Consider the following 23,200-nt stretch of genomic DNA (forward strand, 5'->3'; position numbering starts at 1 on the left):
TGAAATAACTGAAGATTCTGATGGTTACCATCAAAATATCAGTTTCCTCAGATCACCCTCTTAAACCTTTCTGCTTAAATTAAGAGACACTAGTCATTGTTAAAACCCATTGACTTTATGCAGTAGTCTTGCAGATTTCTACATTATCTGCCATAATCAGAACATACTTAAGCTGAGATACAAGGCAGAAAAATACTGGTGTTTTGCTTTGGGAAAGTTATATTCACAGCCATTAATACCTCTTAATTAAAAGCTGAAACGTACCCTGAGAATAAGATGTTTTAATTCATCATCTGATAGAAAAGCAGGCTTATAGTTTGCTTCTGTATATGGGTTTGTAGCACCTAAAGAAAACAAACAATCCCCATATCACAAACTTAACAATACACACTTAAATGAGCAATTTTCCTTTGGCTCCTTCTTACACTTATTCATTGCAGGTGTTCTTTAAAATGAAAGTTGCTTTTTGGTTTTGTTTTATTATCAACATGAGCTCTCTTGGTATTAACTCAAAAAAGGATGAAGCTTTTCTGCTAAAACACAAATACTGCATTATACAGTAATGCAAATTATATGCCTTCTGAGATATAAAAAGTGTTCCTCGACATATTTTTTAACCCAAATGCTGTGCTTGATTTAAAGTCTATTCTCAGAATTAGAAATTAAAACCAACAGATTAAAGCATAAAAACCTTCAAACTATTTCTTCTCTTTATAACTTAGTAAAACATGACAAGGTCATGTAAACAGATTGTCAGTTAGGAATTTACAAATCAGTTCTCTCATTCCATGCCAAAGACAAAAAACAACATTACAATGACATCTCACAATGCCAAAAGCCAAAAATTAGCAACAAATGGAGGCAGCTATTTATTGAAGAGTAATTCTTCTCATTCTATTCCCTTCATAAAGACAAAAAAGAGTCAAATCAATAACCACTGAAGTGCTATGAAGTACTAACCTAATCAAATGACAGTGGCAGAAGAAGTTAAACCTTTCAAAAATACTAGGATAAATATGATTGGAAGACACCAGGTCTCCTAGAAACTCACCAGTGACTCTTTCTTTAAATTAGCTGCATAGCTATCTTTTCTCAGGGGCACACTTCTTGAAGGCTTAAGCTTTCACCATCATCACCGATTGTACCCAAGCACTGATTCACTCTCACGCGAAGCTTTAGGATATACAGAAATTTGCAACAACCCCAACTCTTCCAAACCCACATTTCCCTTCAGGTGCTTGTAACAGAAACTGGTTAAAAAGACTAAAAGTGAATTTTCAAAGTCCTCTCCATTCTTTCACGCAGAGCTAAAGGTATGAACACAAAACCTCAGAAGTCCTGTAGGAATCTTACACCTAAAGTCTAACCTCTCTATCCAACAAGTTTTGCACATTGCCTGCTTAAGAGCGCTGCTCAGTGCTACACATGATTCAACTGTGCACTGCCACTTAAGCCCTTTGTTCCCTGCCCCCACACGCCTCAGCTCCCTTGCTTTTGTTGACTCTAGTGATGGTAATCAATCAGGTCAGAGGATGGAAAAGCACTCTTTTCTCACCCACAAACTTCCCAGTCCGATCAAGATATTGGACCATGAACCAGTAAGCTATAAATGAAGGCGCAGCATCAAATGCTAAGAAAAGGGGAGAAGTCCTCCCAAAATGTATTAACTTACTCCTTTTTGGCAAAAGGGTAAGAAAGAGAGAGAAAAAGTGTGGCTTTGGGGAAACCCCATTTTGCCATCTTCCTCCAGTCCTGTCCTGTCCCCCCGCTCCACCCCCAATCAACTTACCACGTAGTGTTTTCATATGCTGGACACCCCCAATCAACTTACCACGTAGTGTTTTCATATGCTGGACAGCCATTCTCAATACAGTGAGTTTATCTAGCTTTCGAGACATCGCGTTGCACGTTGGTACCAAAGATGCCAGTTCATCTATAAAACTGTTCATTTTATCTCTACGCCTTTTTTCAATTTGACTATGAGCCTCCCTAAATAAGTAAGGTGGTGAGGAAAAACAGAAAAGCATGAGAAAATAAATCACATTAAAAAAAATCCCTAAATCCAGTATAACAAAACCACAAAAATAACCTCCTCCTGATAATTGTTACCCTCTGATCCTCGTGAAAAAAGGACATCCACATACAGAATTCTTCAGACATTTTATGTTCATTAATTGGGTGAGTAACAGTTACAAGCAATAGGCAAGGCTGCAGCACGCAGCGCCAGTTTACCAGAAAACACATATAATGTTGGCCATACAGTATACTAAATCCTCAGTTCTGAAACAATCCACTGAACAGTACAAAACTGTCTAGAGATTTCTACTGCTGTACAACATTTTTTCTTAGCACATACACTGAAATGTAACTGGAATCATAAAGGTCATAGATAAGCAAATTCCAGTGTATATAAATATTGAATAAAGCATTCAATTAAGAATTTGTCATCAGCATACTATATGAATGTACTAAGTATTTAAAACTACCTTTTGCTGTGGCAATCTAAGTCTTCTACTCATCCTACAGCTTTCCATTTGAAATATTTGAGGTACCTCTGAACTAAACTCTAACTAACCAGGAAAATGATGATAAACACTTATTTTTGCTTTGTATTTTCCCATATTAAAGTCACTGTTAACACTTTTACAACCCACTATTGAATTTGAAAGAAACAAGATTAAGAAAGTAACATTATCAGAAACATATAAAGGCTTCAATTTCAGTGTTAATAGTAAACGGAAGTGACTAAAACCAAGTTACCTACCAAGTTAGCATTTTCACAAAACTATATGCAGTTTATACATGAAAAATGTTAACAGTGCAAAAATATAGAAAAATAAGAGAAGGTCAAAGCTACAAAAAAAGATTTTTAGGACAAGAAATACATGCAAATATTTCATACATGGCAAAAGGCAAGAGATCGATTGTTTTCAATATATTTGTTTAGAGTATTACCTTGCATTTTTTATTCTGCCTTGTTGGTCTGTATACTCCAATCTGATGAGAAATAGTATCACAAAGTTAGTGTTGAAAACACTGAAAACAATTCTTTTAATGCATCTTACCTACTGATCCTCATTAAAATAATTTTTTTTAAATTTGAATATTTATTTAACCTTTCTTCAGAAAAATATCATTATTTATAACACTGTGGCTCAAAGTGTTCAGGTTTGTTTGTTTGAATTTGTTCAACAATCTTAAAAGGCTTTGTCCCAGCAAAGAAACAATTTGGGACACCTGACCACAGTGACACTGAAAACAGGTATCTACACACAGGATCCTATATCAGTACTGTGGAACTAACATTTTAGTGACTCTATCAACAGTACCTTCCATGTTGGTCATCTTTATCTGTATCCATACCTTCCCTGCAGGAACAGAATAAAGCAATATATCACAAATTCAGCAGGATTAGCAAAACTGTTATCAAACTGTCATAAAATTAGAATAAAGTATTCCTGTCATCTTTAAATCCTAAATACAAAAATAAGAATATAAAAGTGAGAACCTGGAAGGACTGAAAAAGTTGTGTGGTTTTTGTAATATTATAACATTTTCTTAAATTAGTTGTGTCTCCTTTGGAGCTAACAAAATGGCACAGTTTGATGTGTTTGACAGTAAAACATGCTGCAGTTCAAAGACATCATCTGTTATAAAAATGTTTTTCAGTTAACTGGGGGGGGGGGGGGGGGGGGGGGGAAGGATGTATCAAAGCAGATATTTTTCACCAGAAATAGGGCTACTAACTTGCATTTCCTATAGTCAAAAGTTCGACCAGAGGCAGTTATCAAAGTGCCTAGCACAAAACATACAAATTGCCCTGAATTACTTTGTGCAGATGTCTGTGCGTTCTACACATTAGTTTGCCTTATGGTAGTTGATTTTGGGGTAGAGGATGATGATAATCTAGACCAACAAACCATTGGAAATGGCCAAATGCATGGACAGAATGAGAGACTGTATGAAACTAACCAGGCACATTTTAAATTAGTACAACTTTCAGTGTAGATAACATGGCTTACTTTTGCCTCAACATGAAAAAAAAAAAAGATTTAAGGAAGGAGGCATGAAGAATAAAAAGGATCCCCCTTATTACATTTTAATATTGTAACCATATGTACAGAAATAAGGAGAGGAAAGCCTAAGTTTTCAGCCGTATCTGGTGAGAAAAGTTGAATGCCTAAGACTACAGCACTGTTAGACAAAAGAATTAGGAAGAGAATGCTGCTATATATAAATCTGTATAAAACTGTGCTTAAGAGGACACTCTTAAGCCTGGCTAATTCTGGTTTAATTTTTACCTACAAATTTTATGTAAAGGGAAGGGAAAGGCAAGGAAAAACACCGAGCATCTTTTTCAAGTGAAACCGATTATTAAAATATTTATACTTACTCAAAAGGAAAGCCATCAAGTCTGAAAAAGAAAGAAAAATAAAGTACACCATATATAGGAAATAAGAATATCGTCTTACATTTTCTGTTGAAATTCTCAAGCTAATGTATATTCTATTTGAAATGAAAAGCACAATGAAAACAAGACAATAGCAGTGAACGTATTCTAAGGAGACAAGCTTGTTCAAACTAATCTACTTTCTGAAAGAATAATTCTGCTTTTTAAGAAGAGAGAGCATAGTTCATTACACTAATGTGAAAAACTAGTAAAACAACTAACCTAAATTATGTTATGCAAATCATTGAGATATTGTTTCGTCTTCAGAAATGAAAGATCTGTGCCTTATTGTGTGTTGCCCTTGTGGTTAGGTAAATGGGATTTCAGAGGACTCTAAGGCCAGAAATAAAAAAAATTTAAAAATGTATCCCAAGTTTCTCAGGTTTTGATTCTGCCCAGCAGGACAGGTGAATGTTTTCTTTTAGTCAGTACTAAAGTCCTAATTCTGAACTTTATACAGACTTTATCATATCATAAGGAAATTAAACAGAATTTCTACATGCAAGCTAACTGCTGGCATCACTTCAAGACTGTAAAGTGATCTGAAATACCACTGAGCTTTAACATGTTAAAGGGCTACGTTTTATAAGACCCTTATGAAAAATCTTCTCATATTAGCCATTAACATACCAGTTACTCCTGTTCAACGTCGGACATTAGCCTTCTTAAAAACAAACATGGTAGTCTTTCATATATTATTCATTGCAGTTTTAAATCAATTATCTTTGTGATTAGTTTTTAAAAGAAGTTTGAAAATGCTAAAGGTTTTCTTCATCTCTCAATTTGCACATTTGAGTTACTGTCTTAGTCAATGGCTCAAAGCACTTCTGATGCTCACAAAGAAACAGCATGCAGGTCTAGAACAGGACTTAGAAACAAGGCATCAGTTTTCCACTTGCGATACCACCTTTAGCTACAGGATGCTTCTTGTGACAAAATTCATTTTAGCCTTAGAAAAACCCAGAAAGCAAAATCTAAAAGAGGTACAAGGTAAGTTACAAATGCTTCAGGATAGTTTGTTTTCTTATCATACATTATTTCAACTGAAAACACTACTCCCAAGAAAATAAATTAAGTGTTTATAGACCTGTGCAGGAAGTCTTGGATTCCAGCATTTGACTAAAACAGACCCTAGTGGAGAACAGACAACCTTTGCTGAAGTGACAGCAATAGGTTGGACAGGAATTTTCCTGGAGGAGTGGCAGGAGAAAGAATTGAGAAGAAGCTGGTGTGGAGAGCTGAAAGCAGAGCTGATCAATATGCTTGCTTGTACTTGAGAGGTGAATGAAGAACCACACTAAAACAGCCAGGTTCTTCCTTCCTTATTCCCTGACTTCACTGGTAAATGAAGTGTACAACTGGACACTCAGACAATTTATGTAAAAAATAAATTGTTAACAGGCAGCAAAAGCTGAACAGTAGCATTTCCTAACAACATTTACTGATACATACATATAGAAGGAGGGATCAAGGAAGTCTACCTTAAGTTCTATTTTAAAATAGGAGTATTTACTAGCCACCATTTCCTTTGCAACACAACATGAACTGTGGTTGATGACAGCTGTTGTAAACTTATTTTACTTAGGATTCAAGGAAACAGTGTTTTCACATATTTAATAAAATGCACACACAACCTAAAGGGCAGAATTGTAACTTACAAGAGCAAGCTGTCTTTTGGAAAAGAGGACTTGAGCAATGCTTCCTACCCAGAAGAATAAAGATGGAGAAATGCTTTCTAGAGAAGAGGAGGTTGGTAAGATTGAGGCTGTTCACTGAATTTTGTAGTAGTCAATTCAACTAGAGGGAGTCATGTACTTTTCAGGAAGACTAAATGCATATTAGAGAAGGTATGTATGCCGCATGTTTGTGGTCTTTAAACAGTACTTAAGATTTTGCGCATAAGTTCTCCTAAAAAGAAGTCCTATGCACAGGGAACCTAATTCTTAATTCATGCTCAGTGTGGATTAAAAATTCTACTCCTCCCTCTAAAAAGAACTGCCAACAATCCAAAGGCCCACAATGATAAAATTTGTGCTAAGTTACATAAAAATGGACTACATAGCTGTATTAATAATGGATGGGACCCATTCACAAGTTACCCTGCCACTAGACTTTGCAAAGTTACAATACATGAGGTTTGCACAGTGACTTAGAGTTAAGTAGGTTGGTCTTGGTGCACTTAGTGCAGAAAGGTTTGGAAATCCGACAAACTTTATCACGACCTTTACTATTCTAAAGCAGAGTTGGTGTGATTTCTTTCTATTTCAAACACCTGCCGCAAGAGAGAAGCTATGGCTTGGACAGTGCTTCTGAGCACTGTTATTAGCAAGCCTGCCTTAAAGAGAAGCAGCTTTCTTGAAACAAAACCACATTCTACCACTGATTCAGAAGCAGCCAAGTTTTTATTTTGTTGGGAGTAATAGCTTACAGTCAAGGATCAACACAAGATTAAATCAGTTGATTAAATGAAAGGCAGATCTACTGCCGCAAACCAGAGACTGCTCAGATTCATATTCAACTGGGAGACCAAAATAGCTTCATCAGGCAAAGGCTGGCAGCACACTGATAGGAAGTGACTAAAAAGGCAAAAAATAAGTGAAGAAAAGGAACTATTCCCAGTTTCACTTCTGCTTTTTAATTAATTTATTATCTTCCCTCCCGCTAGTCAGACATTCTATTTCCTATGTAAATGGTCAATATAATCAACCTTCACACTGTACATTTCATCAGTATTTTTTTCTCCCTCATCAGCCAAAGGTTTCTTTCCTCAGCCTTACCCCATTTGATAGCCCTCAATTCTAGCTGCACCAAGATGAAGGCTTTATTTTTATTATTAAATAATGAACTTTCCTCTTAGTGCATAGTAGCTTTTTTCTTTATTAAAACCTTTACGACAGGTTGTCAAGAAAAGGTTATTTAAAAATTGCTATAAGTACTTCTATCGTCTCCCCCACTGTATTGTTGTATTACAACCTCTTTTTAGCAGTCTTAAATCAAGAGAAATCCAACTTACTGATAATCGGTAGAGCTTCCCTTTCTTTTCCTATTACAATCCATTCCTGAAGTGCTAAGAGAACTGGAGATCAAGTCAGCAGGGTCTGGTGACATAAAGTCACTAATTGTAGAAGATATGTCCATCCTTTGGTCTGCCATTGGATTGTCTAACATTGAGGGGAAAAACACACCACCAAAAAACCCTGCATTAATAGAAGCAGAAACTTACATATTTTTTAACCAAAAAAAGCCCAAATTTTAAACTTAGTATTCTTAAAAACTGCAAAAATCACAATTCTATTGTTTCCTTTTGCCGTAAAACATAATCGGCAATTTCTCCTTTTCCAGCTACTGGTGTATTGAATATTGCATACAAACCATGACCCTTCTCAAAACACATTATTTAAGATGATTGTTTTTAAAGACTTGTCAGAGTGATCTTTAACTAAACCAGGTTTACTCTTACATTAACTGGCCAGCCAACTGCTTCTCCCTAACACAAATAAAGGATAAGTTCTGTCTGACTTTCACTGACTGGGAACACTAGTTTTAGTGTGTCTCTCCATTTGAAGATATTAAAGTATATAATTCCACTGAATTTCATGGAACAGAATTCAGAAGATTTCCATAGAAAATCAGGTTAAATAAACACCTCCACCACAGCAGACCCCACAAATAAAAACCTAATAACCCAATGATGGTCTAAGAAGACTAGTTAAAGGTACATACAAATCTAATTAGCTTTTTCATCCAAAACATACACATTTTAACCCTCTAGACTGCAAATAATTATATTGTTGGAAGAAACCCTGTGAAAAGCTTATTTATTACTAAGTGGCATCAACTGTGAAACAGAACAGTTTTTACCTGAAAGCCTGTCTTAGAAGCCTAGATCAACCTGGGGAAAGATGATGATGCTCAGCCTGAAGCAGTTGATCACCTTAAAACTCTTCCATGCCTCATATTCTGTTAGTCAAGTACTTTCAAAAACCTGAATGGGAAGAAAACTAGCAAGCTTAAAAAACACTTTCAAAACAAGTTTGTTTAGAACAATTGTTTTAGACACAGTTTACAACAGCAAATACATGTTTTCTACTCAAGGATCAAATTTTAATTTCCTTATAAAGTGTAGAAGCTTTATCCATCATCGAAAGGGTTAGATGTTGAGATGTGCAACTCCAATGAACCAAGCTTTGGAACAGAAGGAATCTCTTCAGCATCACTTCCTCTTGGGCCCTGTTTATCATTCTTTGGTCTCTGCATAAAACCCCTTCGCTCACAATGATCAGATCTGAACACATTTGTTGTCTAATGCTACCAGAGTGAGTCAAACTGCTGTTACAGTGCAAAAGACAGACTTATCCCTTCACTCCTGGCTGCCTCATTTTTAAGGTGGCCATAGCAGTAAGACAGTTTGGGCTCAGCTTACTATTTTGTTTTCTCTTGTAACAGCAGTTGGCATTTTCAAAGGAAAGGGGGTTAAACATTGTTCTATTCTGCAGGCTTCAAGTTTTAGTAAAATCCACACCCCATACTATAACTCAAGTCCTCAACTGTGACTCCCAACTACACTGTAAACTCAGTGGCTGGTCTGCAGGTAGATGTTCTTCCCTTCCAGATTTCTGTCACAAAACAAGTTTTTCAGCAAAACTTACTATGCAAGACTTAAAAACTGTTCTAAGTCTGCCTCTTGCAAGAAATTTTGAAGTCTTTCGGATACACCGTTTTCTGGTAAATGCATCTGTGAACATTGTGACTGCCTTTCCAACCTGCGATGACAGCAGTACTTCCCAATTACACACATCAGCAAGCTCCCACGACACTCTCAGAAGTTTGCAAGGCAAACAACCAGTGTTCTGTCAACATGACCACATTATAACAGATTCTACTGAATCACATATATAGACATGTTAAGAGTTATAAGCCAACAGAAACCTCACAAAATCCAAAGTCAACGGTACCATTTTCTTCAGCTCTGCCAGAATAGCACATTCAGAATTTATTTCAAAAGTTTAAGTTATCTAAATCGCTGGTCCTGTTATGGTAACAACAGTCAGGATCACAGCTCTTAAATCTAAGGTCAGGCAAGTCATTGCCTTAATACCACCAACTTGTGAACAGAAGATCATTGTTGTTCTAGAATCATAGAATCATTAAGGTTGGAAAAGACCTCGAAGATCATCGAGTCCAACCGTCAACCCAACACCACCACCCACTAAACCATGTCCCTAAGCGCCTCATCTACACGTCTTTTAAATACCTCCAGGGATGGGGACTCAACCACTTCCCTGGGCAGCCTGTTCCAATGCTTGACAACCCTTTTGGTGAAGAAATGTTTCCTACTGTCCAATCTAAACCTCCCCTGGCACAACTTGAGGCCATTTCCTCTTGTCCTATCACTAGTTACTTGGGAGAAGAGACCGACACCCACCTCACTACAACCTCCTTTCAGGTAGTTGTAGAGAGCCATAAGGTCTCCCCTGAGCCTCCTTTTCTCCAGGCTAAACAACCCCAGTTCCCTCAGCTGCTCCTCATAAGACTTGTTCTCCAGACCCCTCACCAGCTTCATTGCCCTTCTCTGGACACGCTCCAGCACCTCAACGTCCTTCTTGTAGTGAAGGGCCCAAAACTGAACACAGTATTCGAGGGGCGGCCTCACCAGTGCCGAGTACAGGGACACGATCACTTCCCTACTCCTGCTGGCCACACTATTTCTGATACAGGCCAGGATGCCATTGGCCTTCTTGGCCGCCTGGGCACACTGCCGGCTCATGTTCAGCCGGCTGTCAACCAGCACCCCCAGGTCCTTTTCCGACAGGCAGCTTTCCAGCCACTCTTCCCCAAGCCTGTAGCGCTGCATGGGGTTGTTGTGGCCGAAGTGCAGGACCCGGCACTTGGCCTTGTTGAACCTCATACAGTTGACCTCAGCCCATCGATCCAGCCTGTCCAGGTCCCTCTGCAGAGCCTTCCTACCCTCGAGCAGATCAACACTCCCGCCCAACTTGGTGTCATCTGCAAACTTACTGAGGGTGCACTCAATCCCCTCATCCAGATAATTGATAAAGATATTGAACAAGACCGGCCCCAAAACTGAGCCCTGGGGAACACCGCTCGTGACCGGCCGCCAACTGGATGTAACTCCATTCACCACAACTCTCTGGGCCCGGCCGTCCAGCCAGTTCTTTACCCAGCGCAGAGTACACCTGTCTAAGCCGTGAGCCGCCAGCTTCTCTAGGAGAATGCTGTGGGAGATGGTGTCAAAGGCCTTCCTGAAGTCCAGGTAGACCACATCCACAGCCTTTCCCTCATCCACTAGGCGGGGCACCTGGTCATAGAAGGAGATCAGGTTGGTCAAGCAGGACCTGCCTCTCATGAACCCGTGCTGGCTGGGCCTGATGCCCTGGTTGTCCCACACATGCCTTGTGAGCGCCCTCAAGATGAACCGCTCCATAATCTTCCCCGGCACCGAGGTCAGGCTGACAGGCCTGTAGTTCCCTGGATCCTCCTTCCAGCCCTTCTTGTAGATGGGCATGACATTGGCAAGCCTCCAGTCGTCCGGGACCTCCCCCGTTAACCAGGACTGCTGATAAATGATGGAGAGTGGCTTGACGAGCTCCTCCGACAGCTCCCTCAGCACTCTCGGGTGGATCCCATCTGGCCCCATAGACTTGTGAGCATCCAGGTGGCGTAGGAGGTCGTTGACTGCTTCCTCTTGGATTATGGGGGGTTCATCCTGCTCGCCATCCCTGTCTTCCAGCTCAGGGGGCTGAGTACCCTGAGGATAACTGGTCTGCCTGTTAAAGACTGAGGCAAAGAAGGCATTGAGTACCTCAGCCTTTTCCTCATCCTCGGTGACAATGTTCCCCCCGCATCCAATAAAGGATGGAGATTCTCCTTGGCTCTCTTTTTGTCATTAATATATTTGTAAAAACATTTTTTGTTGTCTCTAACGACAGCGGCCAGATTGTGTTCTAGCTGGGCTTTTGCCTTTCTCATTTCCTCTCTGCATGACCTAACGAGATCCCTGTACTCTTCTTGAGTCGCCTGCCCCTTCTTCCACAAGCGGTAAACTCTCCTTTTTTTTCCTGAGTCCCAGCAAGAGCGCCCCGTTCAGCCAGGCCGGTCGTCTTCCCTGCCCGTGGGGGGAAGCAGAGCTTCCAAACTGCTGCTGAGGGCTCATCGTCTATCTCACCCAACAACTCCTCTGTGGTCCTTTCTCAAAAATGAAAAAGGAGTCAGGTATTTGTGAATGTGTGGACATACCGGTACAGGCAAGTTAAGAGGTCAGCTGACACCAGAAGGTCACTGATAAAAGCTAAATCAGTACAAATTTAAGTCAAATTATAAATTGCCATTGAATCCATAACCACAGTTTATTTTACAAGGCTTTCATTCACAGTAATACAGTTACTTGTAGATCAGGCCTTACTTTCTTCCTGTATCAGCCTTTTCCTAGCTGCCTGCTTTGTCTCTCTTACTCAAAGTAGTCCAACAACTATAAACTCAACTATGTTACTGTGGTTTATGAGATTACTGCAGCTTAATTTACAAGCCACCAGTTAAACCACAATCACTGACCATTTCTCTGTGCTTGGTTCAGATGCAAAAACATTACATCAACCTCGGTTGATGTGCAGAAGTTATAGCTAACCTTAGTGTGGCCTGTGGCTAAGCCCTATGAATCCAGTGATAAAAGTACTGTCACACCAAACTACCTACGATGCCACTTTTTTACACCGTCCAATTACTGTGCATCCATGATTCAGTCTTGGAACCTAATATAAAACCCTAGCACTGTATAATGCACCTACTAGAAACAAGTAGTTTCTAAAATTTCTGGCCCAACCACCCACAATTAACTTTCAAAAGTTCCTGAACACCTCTATATGTGAGCGTACTTGTTGAACTCACATTTTACTCCTTAATATAATTTCATGGACCACTTATGACTACCTCAGACAGAAGGTTGGGATGAGCTGGAATTAAAAAAGAAAAAAGGGGAAAACTTACAAATCCTTTTTTTTTTTTAAACACAGTCCTTTCCCTTTAAGAATGCCTGCAACAGTCAGCATTTTAGCTTAATAATCAGAGCACTGCATGTCACTGGTGTGCTTTAATGCAAAAAAAAAAAAAAATTGCTTTGTTGTTCATATCAAAACAAAAAATTCAAAGCAGTTTTATAGAAAAATTCTCAAAAACAAGAATCCATTCAACTGTGCTATTTTAAATTATAACCAAGTGTCTATACTTGATAGTTTCAAAGCAGCTATTTTAAGTGTCTTGACCATTTAAGCAGAACAAAGTTACATGAAAAACAGAATTCTCAATTTCTTTTCAAGTCAGCCCTTTCTCTACCATGCCCCAAATGCTCATCCCAGTTCTAACAACCACAGCCCTACATTTTAGCTTTACGGGAGTTAAGAATCACGCGTCTCTCTTGAAATGAGGTTTAAAGTTAAGAAAACGTCAACCCAATGATCAGAGCAAAAATCAGCATGCCCCACTATAATAAAGTGAACAGTTCAGAGAAATGTTTTGTTGCAAGGCTTTCTTAAAATTCTGAAAAATTGAATATTTTACTATCTTTTCAGCCTCCAGCTGCTAGTTGTTCAATGGCTCAAAAAAATCCTCTATGAGAAGGAATGCAGAAGTTACCCGTACGTATAAGCAAAGTTCAAATCTTCCATTTATGATGCCCAGCCTGTTGCCAAAGTACTCCAAGGACCTACTTGAAAAAATGCCATGTAGTCCACTTCCTGATTAAATTCTCCTGTAGATGAGAATCAAATGATATTTTGTCATTGTATCGCATGACAGTGTCTCTCCACAGCCTGTTTGGGACTACTTCCTTCAGGATTCCCCTCCCTTGCATTCAATCTTTCTCAACCCCCTGCAATGAGGCTAATGAGACAGTAAAAACAAATCTTACTGTTTATCCCTTAAAAAAAAAGTTAGATGACACGTGACTAGCTTAATCATGCAGCAAAGCTGATCACGAGTACATAAACACCTCTGAGCAAATCAAGGTCAGAGCTAAAGTAGGTCAACTACGTCTGCCAAGCACCCATCTGGGAGTCAAGACCTCTTTACACAAGCACCACCAGTTTCAGCTAACCCTAGGCAAGAGCCAACTATCTCCAACACACATACATATTTATTCTAAAAGAAACGCAATTCATAACTTTATGAATCAGAAGTGTCTCATATCTTAAAAGCACTATTTTGCAATGACAGAGGAATACTGTGGTGCGGTTTCCTTAAGAAGTAATTGAAAAGATACTCATTGTCCCTATGTGTAATGACTGAACCAAAAACAGCTACCGAAAGGCAATCATCTACTTCCCTTCACAGCAGTATTTCATCTCAGAAGTTAACTGTCACAGTACGAACTAGTAAGAAACAGAGGAATAGGATTATTTATCTTCACTATCTGTATTTCTTCAAGAGGTGTTGTAGATGTATGTATACTCCAGATGCACACACATTCAGTAATGGCGGGAAATTTCTGCTCAGCAGCACAAGGACTGCAAGCATCCCTATGATTTCAAGATGCATACTGGCACACACGGGCATGGCTTCTGCAAGTAACAAGCAGTTCCTACATCAGAATCTTTATTATGAAATACTCTGTATGAATCAAAGGAAGATCTTTGAAGTAAAGCAGTGATATTTTCCTTTTCCTTCAGTACTTAAGGAGCAGCTGTCAGAATACTTCATATTTGCCTGATATATTGATACTGTTTTGTTTTAATGGCACATTTGTGTTCCTTGAACCCCCTGAAATCCCGAACATTATTTGCAAGAACACTCTGTACTCCCAGAAGATAAAAAGCCCTGTGGCTTCCTCTCACATGCAGATGCATCTCACCGCACCCTCTGGAGCAAAGAAGTGATTTTACTCTGGTTTGCTTGTTGAGGTCATGCTTTTACCACTCACTCATCAGCATGTTCGCCAACCCTGGCAGCCTAGGATCCACATCTGAGTTTTGGAACTCCTCCCAACCCAAGCTCTTAGCGACATCGGTAGCTCATGTTTTGACCCTGTCCTTAACCACACACACAGAGCAGCAATGATCCAACAGCCTCCTGCACCTCTTATGTTAGCAGCTGCTGCTACCCAGCCCCTCACAACAGGGCACAAGTATCTCCTGCTCTGTGGAAGGCAGAGGCACAGCCTTCAGCTGCTCAAGTGACTTACTGTTCAAACAGCTGCTCCTCATCTTTCCTAAGGAAAAAGTAGCAGGCTGGAGGGAAGCATCCCATGAATTTAAACCAGCCACAAAGCTACAAGATGAATCATTTTGACTTAGGGAAAAAAGCCTCCAATAAACAGAAGAAAAACTCCACAGGCACAAAGAACAGCTTTCAGCTCTAGGAAGTAAATGTAAAGGCAGTTTCTCAATATATCAATATACTGTCCACATGCACTCCCCTACCGAAAACAGCTTTGTTCATCACTAGTGTCTCTGAGAAAAGACAGAATGAGTCATATCATGGCATCACCCCACAGGAGTTTTCCAGACTGTCATAGTGGTAATAGAGCCACAGGACAATATTCTGAGTTTTGTCTTGTTCATAGAGCACTTAGACTTCCAGTTCAAGAAGGGGCATCAGATCCCATCTCTCCTTGCTTAAAAGGGGAAGTACTTAAAACTTTTACTTCCAGCTATTTTAACAAAGGACTTCTCTGTTGCTCCAAAACTAAGAATAAGTGGTAACTAAAATAACTTTCTCTTGCACCGGGGAGCTCAGAACTAGACCCAGGAACACAGAAGTGTCTCACCAGTGGTCAGTAAATGGGAAGGATCGCTTCCCTCAGCCTGCTGGCAACACTACTCTAACTCAATCCAGGAGGCTGCTGGCCTTTTTTGCTGCAAAGGCACCATTGCTGGCTCATAGACCCCCAAGCTGTTTTCCAGATGGTCAGCCCCTAGTCTGTACTGGGGCATTGGGTTTTTCCTCTCCAGATGCAGGACTTGGCATTTCCCTTTGTCGAACTTCATCAGGTTCTTGTCAACCCTTTTCTCTGGCTTGTCGAGATCCCTCTGATTGGTAGCACACCCATGTGGTGTATCAGTCACTCCTCCCTGTTTTGTATTATCTGTAAGTATGAAGCTTCAGACAGCATGGAAAGAAAGGAAAAGAGGCTGGTTCTCAAAAGAGAACTGAACAGATTTAATAACCCCAAAAAATCCTAGCTCATGTTCTTCTCTCAGTGAAGCAGGTAAATGTTTGCTTCAAGGCTGGTGCAGTCCCATGGAAAGGCCTTACAGATGGAGATATGGACCATCTTCACAGCAGAAAATGAAAACTGGAACAAAACCAAAGCCAATCCACGCCAATTTCAGGAATCAAACCTGTTTAGAATGAAAGGGGTCTGTCTGCTATGGGTGAAGTATTTCTCTCCCTAGTAGGGAACTGGTATATACCTCTAGTGATATATCTCAAAGTCTAGCATACATTTCTACAGAACAGCCACTGGGTCTGGAGATTGTATCAGCAGCAGCAGCACCCCCCTGACTAACCAGTTGACCCTCAGACACAGGAGATATCATTTCCTCTCACGTCTCAAGACCATTTGCCTCTCTACTTATTCGGTGAATCCCCGCTAAAAGAGTGTTTCAACAAAGCTTGCTAGTTTGCAATCATTATTGAAAGCTTGATCTAGTATAAGCTTCTCGTCAGCCAAGATTAGACTCTTCGAGCTCTTACTCTTTGAAGTAAGCTTATATTGGCCCGTTCAGGTATTTCATTTTGGGTAGCCATAAAAAGGAAACATCACAAAGAAACTAATCAAGTCCTTGTGAAAAGGTAGTGATGCACACTCTTGGAAATCAGTACTAAGATGCTGCTGTTACCAAAAGAACTTGACCTGCTTCAGTAATCAATCCTCCAATACACGTTTTCCTTAGGTTCCCAGAAAATGCTTCCACAGGGAAAACAAAATGGACATGCCTTTCTTGGAGGAACAGGTTTCAAGGGATTTCTGCAGCACACCTACCAAACACGGCTGTTACCTACACATGAAGCAAATGATAACCTCTCTACAGGCTTCTGGAAGCAACAAGTACTGGTCCTCACATCACTAGATACTGAGTATAACTGTATCAGTGCTGAAGTAATTCCTAAGCTCAGCCACAGTGGCCAGAATGAGAGTAACCAGTTCAGATGTCTCTACTTAGAGCAGGAACCAGTGAATTCTGCCTCAGAGCTGTGCAAACATTTTACTGGATGCCTTATGACATTTTACAGACACACAGAGATCCCCACAGGTATTCTACAAACATATTTTCAGATTTCATCTCAAATGTCAACAAGATGGATATTTTAAGGAGGCTTTTACAAAAAAGTATAGCTGTCATACAAAAATCCATAAGATAACAGCTGATCTCCTACAAAGAGTAGGAAAAATTACACAAAGAATTACACCCAGGTATAACTATCAATGCAAGATCCACTAAATTAGCACACACCTTCATGCCTTTGAATGCCTTATTTCAACAGATCCTGCTGATCAAAAACATCCAGTTTGATTTAACTGAAAATGGATACAAGCAAAATGGAATAAAAATCAGTTATTCTGAGAACAGTTGCTTGTAGGAAAAGGACTGAGATCAATATTCTAAGTGTTTTAATTATTTAAAAAAAAAAAACCCAAACCAACTTACTTTAAGACAATGCTACAGACATTTTGTTCAGCACAGCACCCCAGAATTTCTGTAGTGTAAGTTATAGAACAAAATAATTATATTTTACATTTTAAAATAGGGTCCACCAATGTTAAATGCTGATAAAGTAAGTTCACAAAATCTATATTAAGATGTAGTATTTAATATTCATTTATTCCAATCCTTCAGAAGACTTCACGCATGTGTAGGAAGGAACAAAATATTGTATTTTCAACATTGGGGAGGGTGGGAAGACTTAAAATTAATAGACAACAGAAACTTTAAGTCCTTTGGGCCAGATACCTAGTTCTACTCATTTAACACCAAAATCAATTATTCTTTTAGTAATGACAGACTCATACACAGTTAAAGTAAAAAACAAACAAACCAACCTACTCCCCCAATTACTGAAATATAAACTTAGTTGAAGTTCTCAAACTGAGTTTCCAAGCCAGGTCCAGCCTCCAATGTGTGAAGGATATACTGTTTCACAACTACTGAATGCAATCCTTGTTCATCAACCTAAGCCATCCAAGGGATTTGGAGGGGGGGTGGGAAGGGTGAGGGCATGTGTGAAAGACGGAGGGAACCATCCTACCATGTGGGTAAACCAATTATCCAGCATTAATATGCTTTAAGTAAAAAGCTAATCAAAGTTATTGTTTACTACTTTAGTAGCTTATGTACTTCCAGCATGCTTTGATCAGAAACCTTAAAAAAAACCCAACAAACAAAACCACAAAACAACAACCCTCTCAATTGAGGCGGCAGTGGTTCTGTGAAGTCTCCCACATTGTACACATTGCTTCTGATCTGTCAACAGAATAAGATGTCTTATCTTGTGCTGCACTGCAGAGTCAACTTCAAAGCAAAAATTTTTTAGGAAATTAGAAATTTTTCCTTGAGAGGACTGTACACAACCTGGACTGACATTTCCAGAGCAGGAGAAGCATACAAGATAACAAGTAGGTAAGCTACTTAACTCACTCCTCCTGTTTACACAAAGAGTGGGAATTTACAAATCAATGCATCTTTAACTCACAACTGGGGATGCCTACCTTTTGCACTTGGTCCAAAAGATGCAGCTTTCTGTTCCAAGATTTCATCTGACTCCTAAATATGAGCACTAGTTCACAGCAGACAGATGCTTTGGATAAAAAGTTTTAAAGCTATCTTCACCCTTCAATTACCCAAACAGAACAAGCTAAGTTTCATGCAGTTAAATATACATCTTCTAATTTAGAGCTTATGAATAAATGTCCCAAAGCCTAACTGTTCATTGTAAGTATTATGACCATGATATGCTCTGGGCAAGTTTAATTTCCTTACTGTAGCTAAGTGAAGCTCCTGTATCCTCAACAATTTGGCAAATAGTCTTCCTGTAGTTCATAATCTCCAAAATTGTCTTTCAATGAAGGCAAAATTCTCTCACAAGAAGTTCTAAGAAATGTGCCTTCTCAAAGGCATCCATATGAAATACCAGTCTAGCAAAACACTTTCTCACATATTTCAAAGGTAGAAGCTGTGTGTCAGACCCCACTCTAATACTTATCCAGTCCGATCAGTAATTTGGCACACCATGGAACCCATTCTAGGATTTATTCCTCAAGCGTATAACTACTACTTGTGCTTTAACACAACTTGCAATAGGATGTCTTGATTTAAAGACTTCAAATGAGAACAAGCTTTAACTCAATCCACTCTTCTCACTGGCAAAGCACTATTTTAGTACTCCAGCTTCCAGTCACCAAATCTTTCTGTGCTTTTGTCAGGTTTTCATTTTCTTCTCCCCTCCTCATACTGGAGAACTGTAGGCATCAAAACTAGACAACACATTCAAGCTCTAGCATGACTAATACTACCTAAGTAATATTTCCTCACTTGACCTTTAAAGTTTATGCATTCAGGGATGTTAGCCATTTTTCAGTTTAATAGGTTGAACCACTACACACTTCTTTTAGTCTCTGAAGTACATTTATTAAGATGACAAACCTAGTTTCCTGCATTTTCCTTTGGGTTGAATCACCTGGTCCAAATACTGTTAGACATACTGCATACAGCTGATTCTGTTTTCTATTCACATTATTACTACAACAAACCCAAATGCATTTGGCATGCGAGACCTTTCATTCAGAGATCTATTGCCAAACAAACTACAACTGAAGAGTTTATACCTTCAGGGAACAAAGCACAGAAACAAAAGGGCAAAAATATCACAAAAAGGAGTGCAGACACAGGTGGTTATATTTATACCTTATACTTCCAGGTATAAGTTTTTACACACTCCCTCTGGTCCTGCTAAATTCCATCTCTGGCTGGAAGAAGCTGTCCCTTGCTCTCAGCACTCTGCCAGCCTGACAAAGAAAAGTTGACAGGCTGTCAGTTCCCCTTCGATCCTAAAGTAAGCCTTGGGAAAAGGAAGATATTCTCAGCCTGCCTGGAACCAAGCTGGGGTATTCCCCACTCGGCTGCCTCTCTACTGTATCCTCTAGCACACATACCCCTGAGAGGTTCATTTTTCCCCACTGATTTCTTAAAAGCTCTTTTTGACTTAACTTTACACAAAATCAGCTGTCAAATACATATGCATCACATCCATATGAACATCAATATTTCTTCCTTCAGACTCTCTCAGCACTATATTAGAGGCTCAACTTCATTTTTGTTCTCCCACTATACCACTGGTTTTTAGATAGGAAAGCATCACAGCTTTTCATTAAGTATATAAGTAGGTAGTCTGCTAAAAAAAAAAGCTGCAGAAGAACATACAATGATGGCATAGCTACTGTATGTGTTAACAAAGTTTATGTGTGGAAATGGAGAAATTTACAACTTAAAATTATTTACAAACTTCCAGTTTTAAGAAAATAACCCCTCCCCACACACACTCATGCAAATAGCCTTAGCTACTTGTCTCTGCACCTGGAGTCCCCTTGATATATGTGGAGCAACAATAAACACTAACATAAGCAAGCTCAGCAGTTTGGTTTCCTGAAGTCACACCATTTGCCAGTTAAATCCAAATCAAACTACTGAAAACTGAGACACTGTGACAATTCAGCACTTGCATGTTTTCCGTAAAACATGCAAAGAAACAAACATCAAAAAAAGATACACGTGCCATTTTCAGTCTTGTTCAATGCTTCAGAAATAATACCTCCCCCATTCCTGAAATCCTGTTTTTTAAATGAGTGATCTGCTGCTAACACTGAGAAAGGCAGCATTTCAGAGTTATGACAGCTCATACTGTGGCATTATCCAATACTCTGCTCTTCAGAGAGATTCACATAAAGCAGTTAGGAACTGCAGCAATAGTGAACACTGAGAAGTAGGGCAAGTTCCCAACACTCCCCTAGGGCCAGCACTAATATTGATACAGTGCATTATGAGCAGAATTGCTATAGCTGAAAACTATCCATTCAGCTGCCCAACCAACAAGTCATGCTTAGTACTGCCACAGGATAAGGCAAGCATGACTGCAAGACAGCTTCTTCCAGTCTCACATCTCACTTTCACCAGTTTCAAGTGACTGAAACCAAAATGACAATTAAAAGCAAGTCCTTTAACAGGACATTAAAAGCAAAGTTAGATGTGTCATCATACTATATACTGAATGCGTAAGTGACATACTCTTGGCTTCTTCTGCACAGCACTAGCTACTAGTTACTAGTTACGTTTCCTTCTCTCTTACTTGGATAAACTCGAATTTCTGTGCAATGTGACACATCTACAAGGTGAGCCCCAAATACCCTACAATGTGCACTTCACTGAAACCAGCATCCAGGCAATTTTTGCTTCTGAGGCTTTGTAAATCACAGCATTCAAAGTAAGACTCAGTGGAGCAAATCAAGTCATAATTTAGGAAGGAACCATGCAGAATATTTCCTCTCTTTTACATTCATGTCCAGAGTGATAAGTACCTCAATAATAGCTATATGGCTTGGAAAAAGTTGTATTTGTCTAGCTCAGGATAAGCACGAGATACGGTTGAAAACCTCACAAAGTTCCACAGAACAGCTGACATAACATCTTTGTGCCATCAAAGGGGCAGCTTCACTCCCTTTTTTCTTCTCTTCCTTGTCACCCTTCCCCCAGATTTCCCTTCCAGTACTCCAGCACAGACTTTATACAGTCCCCAGAGCCTGTCTGTACAGTGTGTCGAATCAGTCTGCTCATCAGGCTGAATAATAACTTGACAGAAAGCACAGTCTTCTGGGGGGTTAGCAAGCTCAACTGTCTTACTGAAAGGTCAGATGATACCCAGAACCAGCGCAAAGCAAGGGGGCGAGACATGTGAGAAGAAGAGAAGGGGCAGAACTGTCCCTTTCAATGGCAGTGAGTGGTTAAAATATCCCTGTTATATCCCTTAACTGCACTTTCAGCGTATTCACAGTGCTCCAGCAGGATTTGTTTTCAACATGCAAATCCCTGCGTGGTTTGAGCAAGGCAAGGTGTGCTGAAACCTTTCTACTGATCCACACCTGCACTGTGACATTTTCTCTGCTCAGGATTTTGTTCTTTTGTGAACAACAAGTTATGAATATATAGGCACAGTAGAGGAGCATTCCTATCTACTCTGTATTTATTGCTTCAGTGGGAGTATAAGCGTTATTTTCTTGAGAAAGGCCTACAGCAATAGGAAAGCCCTTTACAGAAATGGCTGATGAAATTTTTTTTTTGTGCGTCTATACAATAAGGCTGATGTTGAACCACTAAGTTTCCAAACTTGTGACATTCAGCTGCCAGAGATACATCTGGAGGCAAGCCTCAGACTTGCTTTTTTCCAGGCAGGTTTTAAATCTATGATTTCTAATTTAAATCAACAGTCAAGTTTGAATGCATACTTTTACATTACAACTCAAACTGAGAAAGTGTTTTAAAATTGCTGTTGTATTTAGAACAAAGACTCACATTACCAAATCAAGACAGCCCTTAATAAAGGCAGAGCAATGATCAGGGAACACCAGCAATTCACTTAATAGGATCCTTATGCTATGCAGACATCTTGACTGTTTAAAAAAAAAAAAAGAAAATATAGCAAGTGGGTAAGAACAGTGTGTCATCCACAGAAAAAAACAGATAAAAAAATCCTGCTAACACCAAACATGGGCAAAAGAGAAAGAAAACTTGCTCAGAAAAAAACCCAAAACAAAACACAGCCACACGCACCACAAAATGACTCTTGGTAAAACTGAAGGCTGCATTTGGGGTTGGTTTTTTTTTCCATGATTGCTTTTGCTTGGATCAAAGATCCACCCATGCACAACCCCCTCCCCCTCCAAATGAAGAGGGGATACAATACAGAGCAAAGGGACATCTGACTAACAGTTGCAAGCAGAAGTTTTTCCAACCCATTGTTTTATTCCGAAAGAGAACATTCCACGACCTACGCAGTCCGATCCCAAAGGACCCAGGAAGGATCACTAGACAGTTCACATTCCTCCACAAAAAGTTTAAGTAGGTTTAGATGATCTTATTTCCGCAAGTAGCAGCCTTGTGCCAAATATTAATAATGCAGTCTCTTCATTACCACTTACAAATGCTCATAATTATTTACAGCTCCTGAACAGTACGGAGGATGACTTGGATATCATCCAACAAATCCACAGCAATTAAATTTATTAGAAAATGGAAAACTTTCCAGTTTCACTCAGTGGAACAAGACAGGCAATGAGTTCTGTATAAGGAACAATGAAGTAAGCTAGTACTCTTCAGCTTAGAAAATTGACAGGCCCAAGGTCTACAAAATCATCAGGTGTCACAGGGACATCAAACAAACCTTGGCTGAAAGGTTGAAAACAACACAGCTCTTCACACGTGAGGTGGTAGGCTGTGGAAACTCTCTGCCAAATAACAGAAGGCTAGACCTTCACGTGGTTTCCAAAGAGAGGTAGGACCAGTTCATGGAAAGGAATTCTGCTGAGGGTTACCACGACACCTGGCTCATGAAGTCCCTGAGCTGAAAATAACTGTGGGCCAGTATGAGAGGACACATGCTTGCCCTAATCTTACTCTTTGCCAGGCAGCCACTCACAGCCACTGCTCGAGACGGGACTCTACAGGAACCGGGTCTTCGTTATGGCATGCA

General features: G+C 39.7%; 1 protein-coding gene across 4 annotated transcripts in view; it reads right to left on the reverse strand.

Annotated features, from left to right (window-relative positions):
- The window catches only part of BMAL1 (basic helix-loop-helix ARNT like 1), a 56,428-nt gene that overhangs the window by 19,684 nt on the left and 13,544 nt on the right, over nucleotides 1-23,200 (reverse strand). For 3 of the 4 annotated variants that reach the window (XM_076343942.1, XM_076343940.1, XM_076343941.1), the window contains exons 2-8: nucleotides 8,312-8,435; nucleotides 7,464-7,611; nucleotides 4,394-4,414; nucleotides 3,330-3,368; nucleotides 2,956-2,997; nucleotides 1,832-1,989; nucleotides 265-344 (exon numbers count right to left, since the gene is read on the reverse strand). In XM_076343942.1, the coding sequence (XP_076200057.1) occupies nucleotides 265-344; nucleotides 1,832-1,989; nucleotides 2,956-2,997; nucleotides 3,330-3,368; nucleotides 4,394-4,414; nucleotides 7,464-7,603 (480 nt within the window). In that variant the 5' untranslated portion in view covers nucleotides 7,604-7,611; nucleotides 8,312-8,435. The other variant, XM_076343943.1, reaches the window with a different exon arrangement.

This window comes from Aptenodytes patagonicus, chromosome 7 (assembly GCF_965638725.1).
Source record: "Aptenodytes patagonicus chromosome 7, bAptPat1.pri.cur, whole genome shotgun sequence".
In the NCBI taxonomy this organism is placed as follows: Eukaryota; Metazoa; Chordata; class Aves; order Sphenisciformes; family Spheniscidae; genus Aptenodytes; species Aptenodytes patagonicus.